The sequence below is a fragment of the Carya illinoinensis genome, chromosome 9 (assembly GCF_018687715.1).
Source record: "Carya illinoinensis cultivar Pawnee chromosome 9, C.illinoinensisPawnee_v1, whole genome shotgun sequence".
Classification (NCBI taxonomy): Eukaryota; Viridiplantae; Streptophyta; class Magnoliopsida; order Fagales; family Juglandaceae; genus Carya; species Carya illinoinensis.
In genome coordinates this window covers 5789576-5802038 of record NC_056760.1, presented here as the reverse complement: position 1 = coordinate 5802038, position 12463 = coordinate 5789576, and the positions used below count along the sequence as shown (strand labels likewise).

Genomic DNA, 12463 nt, shown 5'->3' with positions numbered 1-12463 from the left:
GCCAATCACAGCCCTGGAAAATGATGATAATAAAACAGATTCATCAACTCTTGCGTGTATTTAGTTAATATAGACATCCACATTAAAAAAATAAATTGAAAATAAAAATAGATGTAGCAATTTCTGTTGGAATGTTTATGGTGCCAAAAACTGGATGGGACTTGAATGCAAGGGGAAGGAATGCAGAGGGGTTCTAAGTTTCTAACAAGCTAAAGCAAGTTAAAAGCTGAAATACTCAAACTTTTTATGCATAATGATTAAGCCATGGGATTTTTGCATGGAATGAAAGGCACGGTAAAATTACCCAGGATTCTGCAGTGCATCACAGGCACGGTAAAGTATAAAGTCAGCTGTGAAATATTGCATTTTTCAACAATTGCTTCCTGATGATATGCATATGAAATTAGTAATGCCTGATTCACTTCCTGAGCTGAAACAAACAAGTCACTTCCAAAGGCACAAAATTATGATGTCATGTCATTAGCTTGCAGATGAAAATCCATTAAATCCACAAATCCACCAAAAATCCATTAAATCCACAAATAAATTCCTTAAATCCATAAAAAAATCTCTGGATTACATACAAGCAACATAAATAACATTAAATTCCAAAAAAATACATTAAAGTCTTAAAAAATACATTAAAAGTAGACAAAAACCCATTCAAGCCACAAAAATCATTCATGCAGTTGTGATCCATCCATCCCATTCTTGTGGATTTGGTCTATGCTCATTAATTTCTTCAACTGCAGAGGATGTACATGGCACTTCAATTGGAGTTTCCGTGTTATGTGGAAATGGGTAACCAGCATTTGGCATAAATCCCGGTGACCACGCAGGCACTTCTCCATAGTAAGGGTGCATGTAATTTGGGCTTTCTGGACAGGTTGATGGTATGTCCTACATCATATTGGATAAAGTTATTGAATAATTTTGGAAATATATATCAACTCAACACATCTTAATGTTAATGATAAATTAAACTATAGAACATACCGCGGATAGGGGATTTGAGTTACATGGTGTTAATGTAGATGCGTGTTCTTTCCCGTTTCCCATGCTGAGAGGGAGCCAAATGCAAATACTGGATCTAAAGAGTAAAAATGCAAATAAGGGAGCAAAGAAATACAGCAGATATAGATATTCCTTCAAATAAATATAGGAGTATTATAACCACAATAATAAATTAGAAGCAATGTGAGAAGCAATGTTGATTGATAATTTTTAATTAACTCGTAAAATTTCTCAAATTTGAACAGTACATAGGTTTAATGCAAATTTTCATTCAAGTTAATTTTTTTGAGTGTTGAATTTTTGGAATCTAATATCTACCCCATCCCATAAATTCCTAATCACCACTTACAACTTACAAATGTGCTTTAAGTAACTTTTAGGCTGCAATCAGTTGGAGTGTCACTTCCAAGCAAAACAGGATATTTAGAAATGCCACACGAAATGAAATGTTTTAATGAACCAAGCTCTCTAATTTTGGGTTTGCCTTCAGATATTATGTAAAACCAAATAAATCATTTCAAGCAACCCTATTCTTTTATAAAAATTTGATTTTAATGCCCAAGGGTGTGTACCCTGCATACATAAAATTGTATGTGAAATTATCAATCCCTATCAACTTTGGTCCAAACAATCATGGAGTTCAAAGCTGCAGTCTGCAGACACTCAACATGAGACAAATAAATTCAACAAATGTTAGTCCAGATCTAGAATGTAAAAAGCACTCTTGTTGATATTTTAGACATTGACAAACTTGGGTTAGTTGGTAATATATTTGATGTGAACATGAGCCCCCGTGGTGCACTAGATGCAGAAAGAGATCCATAAACAGAAAGTACTTCAATATGCAAAGGATTTTCGAAAGGGTCAGTACGTACGGGGCTCAGTAGCACTTCTCTACTAGCAAGACATACGGTACACCAAAATTACCATATCTAAAAGACAAAGACCTTACAAAGGAGTTCTATTGCACAAATGTCTCGGAGCGCCAAAGTTTCAAAGTGCAGACAGTGAGGTACCTCGTGAAGAACAAGGACATAACATATGGACAAAGTAATTTTGTGCAAGCTAACACATAAATATATCAAAAATTCCTGTTCAGGCACGAAAATGGAAACCCAAACAAAAATAATTAGCAGATCTAGCTACTGGATCTAAGGATAATATACCTTATCGCTCTCTCCCCTGCAACAACGACTCCACCCAGTAGCTCTCTCACCCACGACGACGACTGTGACTCAAAGATGTGGACTGTCCCACGACGGCGTGTTACGGACAAGGAGAAGAACAAACTCGGCAGTGGTTTAGGCACAAAAATGAAACCCACGCGAAATTGAAAATGGAAACCCATTTCATTTTAATTCCCGCTTCGTCCGTTGTTGTTTTTTTTTTTTTTTTTTTTTTTTTATTTTAATATATAAATAAGTTAACTGACGTGGCAGTAACCACGTCAGCCGAGGACGCACCGGGGGCGCAACCCCGGTGGTATATAGAAGAACTGAATTAGTTAGGAAGTTAAATTCTAATAAAAATAATATTAATTTAAATTTTAAATATAAAAATAGTAGTATTGATATATAAATATTTACAAATTCGTCTATAGATAACAAAATTTTTATATTAAAACTATTATTATCTTATTTTTGTAAAATAAATAGTAATATAAAAATTATGAGGAATATCACAATAATGCAATAAAATAAAAATTAATGAGTATATTATATAGAAAATTATACTTATAACCTATTTTATAATTCTTTTCTCAACATGACTGGTATCAAATAATTGATCCATAAATAAATAATACAAAATTATTTTATATATAATTATATATTATATATAAATAATATACAATATAAAAAATAAAAAATATATATATGAACCGATTTAATCCTATTTTAGAAAAAAAAAATTAAAATCGAACCGATTATGATCAGTTTTTAGAAAAAAGAGGGCACCGGATCGAACCAAATTCAATTATGGACCAAACCCATTGGTTTACTAGTTCACCGATTTTTTTACACCCCTATCTCTTTCCGTAATTTCACGTCGTTTCATTTTTAATTCATTATTTGAAAATTATTATTATTTTATTTTTGTAAAATAAATAGTAATATAAAATTATGAGTAATATCACAATATTACAATATAATAGAAATAATGAGTATATTATATAGAAAAATTATACTTATAGTTCATTTTATCGTTTATTTTCATAGATGAGTTGAGATAAAAATTAAAATTTAATAAAATATTATTGAAATATATTTTTTTAATATTATTATTTTTTTAGATTTGAAAATTTTGAATTATTTATTTTATTTTATATGAGAATCTGTAAAAGTTATAATGATTTGATGAGATGAATTGAAAATAGTTGTGAAAACAAATAATGTTTGAAAAATAGAAATGCTTCTAACCGGTGTATCCTACAAGATTTAATTATCGGGAACCAATAGAAACGTTCCACATAAGCGTTACATGAACAACCACTAACAGACATTCAATTGGGGATCCGCTAAGAGACCTTACCACTGTCGCTCCTTCCCTCTCTCTCTTTCCGCTTCTCTCATTCCCTCTTGTGACCTAAAGACCTTCAACTTTACTCGTCCAGGTCCTCAAGACCTGCAACCAACTAGCTCGTCCACATATAGAGAACGTGCGGGTGTTGTTTTGAATTTTCATTTGGGGACGTCTGTGATTAGGGTCTGATAATTTGAGTTTTAGATGGTAGAAAGTTGGAATCAGGTATTTATATATTCTGTTTTATTGTTGAGAAAATGAAAGAAATTGAAAATTTGAATTTTAGGTATTAGCTGGAGTTTTATTGAATTTTTTTGTATTCTATGTGTGAACATATGCAAACAAATTCCAGATTTGTTCGCCAAGTTAAAATTCTTTCATAGAAAATTCTTGATAACTTTGACATAAAATCCCTTTGACAAAATCAAAGCCAAAGCACCATTGCACTCTGTAAGACCTTCAGTCCCGGTGGAGGAGCTCCAGATGGCGAACGACAAAATCATTTGTATCATTTTAGTTTCTAATAATCTTTTTCTTCTATTTCTTGCATATCCTCTCCTTCCCCAAATAGATTTTTCCATTCCGTTTCTATTGTAAAAATTTCACAAATTTCAACAATCTCTCTCTGTCTCTCAATCCCTGTTTTTGTTCTCAAGCATCATCTTCTTTTTTCTCCTCTTTCTTCTTTTCCACAAAATCTAATTATTTAGATACTACAAAAATAATTTCGGATATTGATAGTCACGTACTTCTGTAAATTTCCTAGTCACGTGCTCTGTTTTTAGTGAAGCAAAACAATGGTTGTTTTCTTTGGGTGTTAACGGAGAGGCATGTGGGTCACGGTGGTGTTAACCGTAGTGGTTAGTGGTCTGTTAAATACTCTTTCACCGAAAATTTAAAAAAATAAAAAATAAAAAATAAAAAATAAAACTTGATGACAAAATACTTGATCTTTGCTGCCAAATCTGGTGAGTCTTCACTTCCAGGCCAAAGGTAACCAATAAGACATATTTCTCACATCCATACAATATACGTTTTAAACGACGTATAGAGGTAATCGGATAAATTATTTACACGTCTGGATCGATTTTGCCTTAATCTAAATCAATGAAAGTGCTTACAGCTACTGAAAGCAAGACAGCATGCAGGTTAAGAGCATGCACGACAACTCTTAAGATCTTGACTGTACACACACAGGAGACAGAAGATGAAACTAGACAGCAAATCAAATTAACTGAAGACGAAACTTCATGAACACACTGGAAACAGAAAATATTTGCTCCAAAATTAGAAGTAGTACTTACTGATCATGTTCGTCGGACATGTTCTAATTTCCTAAATAGCCGCTTCTATATCTCAGTTGGCTGTAGTTATAATAAGCGGTAGACGTTATAACTACAGCCAACACCGCTTATTATAACTACAGCCAACTGAACTTGGAGAAATAAGATCGATCGATCGATCGTCACTCGCACGTACAGCTAGTGCCTAAGAAATCTGAAAGTGAAGGACAAGGGTGAATCCTTACATACTGAACTTCAATAACTGGGCAAAAGAAACAAAATTTGAATCCACCCGCAGTAGTTTTAAAAAAAAGTTCGAAATACCCGATTTCATTCGAATTTCGTTTCCTTTTAGAAAAATGGTTTTGGAAGTGCGGAACCGATGGGTCTTGCGGATGTTGTCATGTTTGGTTCGGGTCGGACTGCCCAAATTCGGGTTTGATGAGGTGAACAATGCTACCTGTATTAGAAGAATACTTAGCCCTTTGGAAAATATTACAACTCTGTGCAAGTTTAGATTTTCAATGTGTTAATTTGGAAGGAAATGCAAAATCTGTTATTCAGGCATGTAACAAAGGTGAGGAATGTTGGTCTTGGTATGGGTAGATTATAGAGAATATTCAAAATTTTCTACAAGAGAGTTCTTTGTGAAAATTATCATTAACATGCAGCGAAGGTGATCAGGTCGCTCATCATCTTGCAAAGTTTCGACTTCATTATGAAGAGGAACAAATTCACTGACAAAACTAGCAATTTACTTGAGGGGAGGCCAAATTTTCTAGTGTGCGACACATTGAAATTCAAAACTCATAAAAATATATATAAAAAATTAGATCTCAATAATTTATAATTTACACAAAGAAATAAAATTCTAAAATTACAACATCTTAATACATGTTTTAAATTTTTTCTGATAATGTTTCATGAAATAATATTTATCCATTATTATTTTTATTATGAAATATTTCGAATTTATTTGCTTCATATAAATTATTAAGTGATCTTTAAGAATGTCATCTTTCATTCTAATATGTTTCATGTAAACTCTATTTTCATGTCACATTAAATATATAATACTATAATACAAACCTTTAATAAGTTTTTTCTTGCTCAATGAAGTCTAGAGAATAAAACCTCTCAAATTTTTTTTTTTTAATTTTTACTTTAAATTCTATATTAAGAAGCATAATATTGTATAAAAAAAATTTATGATCCATATTAATAAGTTTATTATTTCTTCTAAACTTAATTTTAATTTAATTTTGGTGAGATCCTACTCGTGAAAATAAATAATATATAGAAATTATACAAAATTATGAGATTATAGGACAAATTTGAAGAAATGTTTTTAAGTATATTGAAAGTTTATAAAATCTTGTAGAGCATATGGAGATTATAAATTTTTTTAGGAGAGGCATTTTTTATATTTATAAAATTATGATTAAAAATTAGGATATATTTTAATTTTTTTAAAAAATTTTGGGACACCAGATATATGTAAATCGGCCGCCAAACAGATTATGATGATAGAAAAAGCACCTATTTCAGTTATGAAATACGTAATCAAAGACAAAGTTTGTATTTGATAATATTCAATAAATATATTATGATTCTGTTTAGGGAAAATAAAAAAACAGTCACACACATTGTAACAATCCAAAACCATGCTAATAGGCCTGCATTTCCATATAAGTGGGGTCAAACCATTGCTTTCTTCCTCAGAAAGTTATTATTCTTTAATTTAGCTTACCTTACTTTTTGGGTGTTTAAGCCATTTTTTATGGACTCTCTCCCTGCCGCCTCTGCTATCACCTTTAATCACCAACTAAGCATTGCCGCCAAATCACTAGCCCTACCACCACTGCATCGCCTACAGTAATTTTCACCTATAAGAGTTTTTAAAGGCTATTATGGATCTCGATATATATATATAAATAATACTATATATCGTACTCATATTTTACTTTTATCTCGTTATATAAAATGTAATACTTTTATTATTTTTTTAATTATCATTTATTCTTTTATAAAAATAATAATAAAAATTGATGGACAATATCATCTCTGTTAATGCAAAAAATATCACAACAATTTAGAAGTGAAAAAATAGTCATTTTAGACATGCTATAATGATCTGGGCCTCACTCAGTATAATCAAGAGCCCTAGACGTGATCTAGTGCGATTGTGCATTTGTCCATTTGCCTATGGCAGTTAATAGAAAATAAATATTAAGAATATAAAAGAGAGATAGACACAAATTTACTTGATTCGGCATACTGTCTACGTCCACGAGAGATTTTGGGAAGGCAAGAGTTGACTATAATATACTTATTTACAATCTTTCATAACATCTCTTTTCTTACTATACAATGGATATCTCAAATATATTTGCTGAAAAATATCTTCTCGTTAGAGCTCCTCTCCTGAGGTTGAAGAAGCTGAAGAAGAAGTCGAAATCTCCCTCAAGTTGTATGGCTGCTTCCTTTTATATGCCCCTTATTTTTGCGTGTCCCTAGGGAGTTATGAGGATTTGCTACATTTTCTTATGTGTTTGACATTTTTTTTATCTCCTTTCTGTTTGCTTCTTTTCATTTCCATATGGAAAACATTATATACACAAATAAATCCCACAAAGGGATCCCACACACTTACCAGTGTGCCACGTCTCTTCCCTATTTTTTTCTTCATTTCTCTCCCTCCCCTCTTTCTCACCCGCTGCCATCGAAACAGAGTATTTTCTTCCTCCATTGTGAGCCACAAACCAACCACATTCCTCCATTTGACCACCCCCACACAAGAACCATCCACAGAAGGTGAAGCTGAAAGTTTCCCACCAACCCAGATCCACCGATTGTCCTCCTCGTCGATTCTCCATGTAAAGCATATCTCCCTCCACTTCGTTATTCTCGGGTGGACCTTGCAATGCCACTTCATTCAACAAGACTCCTCCACGTAGAGGAAGTCGCCATGATTGGTATTGTCGTTCGACCACCAGGATGGGTGCGGTGGCGTAGTATGGCTGGGAGGAGTAGAGGGGCTTGATTTTGGAAGGAAGAGAGGGAGAGGGGCTCCATTGTGAGGGTTGGGTCTGATTGGAGGTCACTAATGATGGGAAACAACCATTGGTGGTGGCTGATAACAAGCTGCGATGGCACTGATGTGATTGGAAGAGAGAGTCAAGTGAGGGGAGGGGGCGCATGATTGCTGGGAGGTGAAGGGGGAAAAAGGAGAGAGAGGAAAAGTGGGGGAATGAGGGACTAAGAAAAATGAACACATGGTATACTAATAATGTGATATATCAGTATGTGGGATCCCTTTATGTCTTTATCAACTCTCTTTCCATATTATTCCGATACCCTTTTTTTACTTATCCATTCCTTATCTCTCATTCTTCTATCTTATTTTGTCTTCTTGTTGCCCAGATGACTAACACAAGAGGGGGGGTGAATTGAGTTGTATTAAAAAAAATTAACAATTATAAATCAAATATATAATATAAAATATAAACAAAATATGAAATAACAATAAATATAAGGAGTAAGGGTAAGAGAGAAGCAAACTCAGTATGTTAACGAGGTTCGGCCCCACTGCCTACGTCCTCGCCTCAAGCTACCCCTTGAGGATTCCCAAATTCACTATTCAACCTCCTTCAGGTGGAGATAGAAACCTATTACACCTTTGAACAACACCGCTACAAAGGATCCGTGTAGAACACCCTCTACACTTGCAATCACCTTACACGTGGTGATTCAACTATTCCCTGTGTAGAATACTTTCTACACACACAAGGGTTATACACACCCTTTTTCTGATACAAAAGCTGATAGTGGGTAGGTTATCAGAAAACACTCATCAACGAGTGAAATAAAAACAATACAGCGCAAGCTATATCTCTCAAAATGAACAAGGATTAAGGCTCAATGTTTAGAGAAGAGAGAATGAAAGCTTTGAATGAATGTTGTATGCTCTTGGTGTTGTGAATGTGAAGCTCTCAAATGATCTATTTATAGGCATATGAGACTTCATATTCAAATTTAAAAAGATTCACATGTCAAAGACAACATCATTCACTTTTTCAAAAAATTCAAATAAAAGGTTCTTCTTTTTCAATTGTCAAAGACAACATAATTCACTTTTTCAAAGAATTCAAATAAAAGGTTCTTCTTTCTCAATTGTCAAAGACAACATCATTCACTTTTTCAAAAAAATCAAACCTAATCTTTTACTTTTGGCATATGACAAAATGAGCACACTTTCATTTTCAAAAAATTCAAACCTAATCTTTTACTTTTTGTATAAGTCTAAAAAAGCATCAATCACTTTTGAAAATATTCAAATAAAACATGCACATGTGAAAGATGACAATCAATCATCTTTAATATTTTCAAAGTTCAACCCTTTAATCAAGGCATGCACATGCAAAAGATGACAATCAATCATCTTTCAAAATTTTCAAATTTAATTTTCAAAAATATTCATGCACATGTGGAAAATGTATTTTAATGCTTTATGATAAAATATTAATTTTGAGCATTAATCCTAATTTCGAATTTTGAAGAGATTTACAACATTACTCTATAATTTTAATGTGAACTTATTCCCTTCTTGCTCATGCTTGTTTCCTTGATGTGCTTGACTCCATTGTGTAGACAACTTGAGCTTGAGACTTCTTTATTCTTTGAATTCATTTGTTATCATCAAAATCCATGTGTAGATTTATAATCACATGAAACTTGAAATCTTGAGTTCAACAATCTCCCCCTTTTTGATGATGACAAATATTTGATAGAACTTGAAACCTATATTAATACTTAAGCTCCCCCTGAAAATATGCGTTAGTTTTTCAAGCAAAAGTATAAATATAATTCCAAGCATATATAACAAGTTTAGCAATTTAAACAATGTTAATGTTCTAGTCTAACACTTCTCCCCCTTTTGGCATCATTAAAAAGGATCCGCAACAAGAAAATGGACTGAAGAAAACGATGCGTTTAATAGTCACTGTAGATAGTTGAAAAATGGAGCCGTCCGTGACCCGACAAGTGCTGCAAAGCCTCGAGGCCTAACTCTATAAATTTAATACGGCTGAAGATTTAAACAATCGCCTGATGTTGTTGACAAACGGGATTGAAGGCTCCGAGTTTCTATAAAAAAAATGATCATTTTCATCTATCGGATGCCAAAAAAATAATCACTTCTTGACCTGAGTTCTGTTTTTCCACAACGATAGAATGGCTGAGCAATTCTCTTCCACTAATGTTCCAGACTTGAATCAGGAACCCTTGACGCATCAATCATCAATCTTCTCTCCTGAGGCCGTCAATACCATGATAGGAGCAGTGAACCGTTTTTCTAGTAAGGCTGATTCTGAGATTATTGCAGAATCAAGAATGCTCAGTAATCAATATGCTGCCTCTGTTACGATCATGTCTCGAAGGTTAATGGCGAGGGTGAGTGAGATTGATCATCTTAACATGCAAATATCTGAGTTACGACAGAAGCTTGCTAATAAGGATAGTGAGAATAAAAGGCTAAAGCAAGAAAACCAAGAGTTGAAAAAATTTGCAGATTGGTATGCTCATGATCTGCAACCACGAATAGAAGAGCTGGAACGAGAAAGGGTTCAGATACAAGGTCAACATCGGCAGATAACAGCAGAGGTTCATCGTTTACTAGAAAAATAGGGACAATCTACTGTTAATCTCGCTGGCTTAGTAAGAAAACTTTTGACAATGTGTGTCCAGCATATCTTATATTTCTTTTGACTAAATAAGATTTGAAGAGAAAATAGTTTGTCTTATTCTTTATGCTATCTCTATAAAATCAGTCCTGAAGTTCATCTAATCCGCATCAAGTTTTCATCTCATCTCTATAACTCATCTGCATTCCTTCAGCATTCTCGTTTTAAGCCTTCTATTCTTTTCTCAATGGCTCATTCTTCTAACATTTCTCTAGATCCATCCATGAGGCATTCTGCATCTCAACCTCCTGTTCTTTCTGCAGCTACCATTGGTGCCATGTTGCAGCAAGAAAATAATAATCTGACTAATAAGTCAGATTCTGATGCTATTTATGATTTGGTGAGTCTTGGGACTCGCTACTCTTCCTCTATTGTGGCTTTTTCTCAGCGGCTACAAGCCAAAAATCACGAAGTTGAAAAGCTCAAAGAACAAATTGTTGTACTTCAACAAATTGTTCAAGAGTCTCACACAAGGGAAGGAATCATTCGGCAGAAGAATAAACAGTTGAAATCTTTATTAGATTCTTCATTCCGCTTGCCGGTTCCCATGAATAAGAATGACATGATATTGTATGAAGAGAATGAGCGTCTCAAACATGAGGCTAAGAATCTCAAATTTATGTAAAAGTATTAAAAAAAATCTATCTCTATTTTTATTGACTCTGGTCTATCTTTTAAGAGATATTCATAGCATGCATCATACCTATTTCTCTTCTGATCATACATAATCTATCTTCTGGTAAAGGTTTTGTGAAAATATCTGCTAACTGATCGTGTGTGTTTGTGAACTCTAACATTATATCACCTTTTTGCACATGATCTCGAAGAAAATGATACCTTATTTCAATATGCTTAGTTCTAGAATGTTGTATTGGGTTCTTTGAAAGATTTATAGCACTTGTATTATCACATTTGATTGGAATGTGATTATACATGAGTTTAAAATCTTCAAGTTGTTGCTTCATGTAGAGAACTTGAGCACAACAACTACCCGCAGCAACATATTCTGCCTCAGCAGTAGATAGTGCAACAGAATTTTGTTTTTTACTAAACCAGGAAACTAATGCATGACCTAAGAAATGGCATGCTCCACTAGTGCTTTTTCGATCTATTTTACAGCCAGCATAATCTGCATCTGTGTAGCTGATTAAATCGAAAGATGTGTGCTTAGGGTACCATAACCCTAGGTTAATTGTACCACTAAGATATCTAAGAATGCGCTTAACTGCAATTAAATGTGATTCTTTTGGAGATGATTGAAAACGTGCACATAAGCACACACTAAACATAATATCTGGTCTACTGGCTGTTAAATATAATAAGCTACCAATCATACCTCGATATATCTTCGAGTCAACTGGCTTACCGGATTCATCTTTATCAAGTTTAGTTGATGGGCTCATTGGTGTTCCAATTTCCTTAGCATTTTCCATCCCAAACTTCTTCAGTAATTCCTTAATATATTTTGATTGATTGATGAATGTCCCACTTTTTGCTTGCTTAATTTGCAATCCGAGAAAGAATGTAAGTTCACCCATCATGCTCATCTCAAATTCTTCCTGCATAGTCTTAGCAAAAACTTGACACATATTTTCATTAGTAGCACCGAATATTATATCATCAACATAAATCTGAATCAAAAGAATATCATCATTTTCATATTTAATGAAAAGAGTTGTGTCGATTTTTCCTCTTGAAAAACCTTTTTCAATCAAGAAACCACTGAGTCTCTCGTACCAAGCTCTAGGAGCTTGTTTAAGTCCATATAGTGCTTTTGTGAGTTTGAAAACATGATTTGGGGAAATATGATTTTCAAAACCTGGAGGTTGCTCAACATATACCTCTTCATTTATAAAACCATTTAAGAAAGCACTTTTGACATCCATTTGAAAAAGTTTGAAATCT

The 12463-nt window shown here is 33.5% G+C and overlaps 1 protein-coding gene across 1 annotated transcript; it reads right to left on the bottom strand.

Annotated features, from left to right (window-relative positions):
* Window positions 1-480: 480 nt before the first annotated feature.
* On the bottom strand, window positions 481-2389 carry LOC122277155. The gene is made up of 3 exons (XM_043087049.1): window positions 2181-2389; window positions 997-1090; window positions 481-900 (listed from the first exon to the last, which is right to left on the bottom strand). Exons 1-3 carry the CDS (start codon window positions 2360-2362, stop codon window positions 682-684), a joined length of 495 nt encoding a protein of 164 aa, XP_042942983.1. The 5' UTR covers window positions 2363-2389; the 3' UTR covers window positions 481-681.
* Between the last annotated feature and the right edge of the window lie 10074 nt (window positions 2390-12463).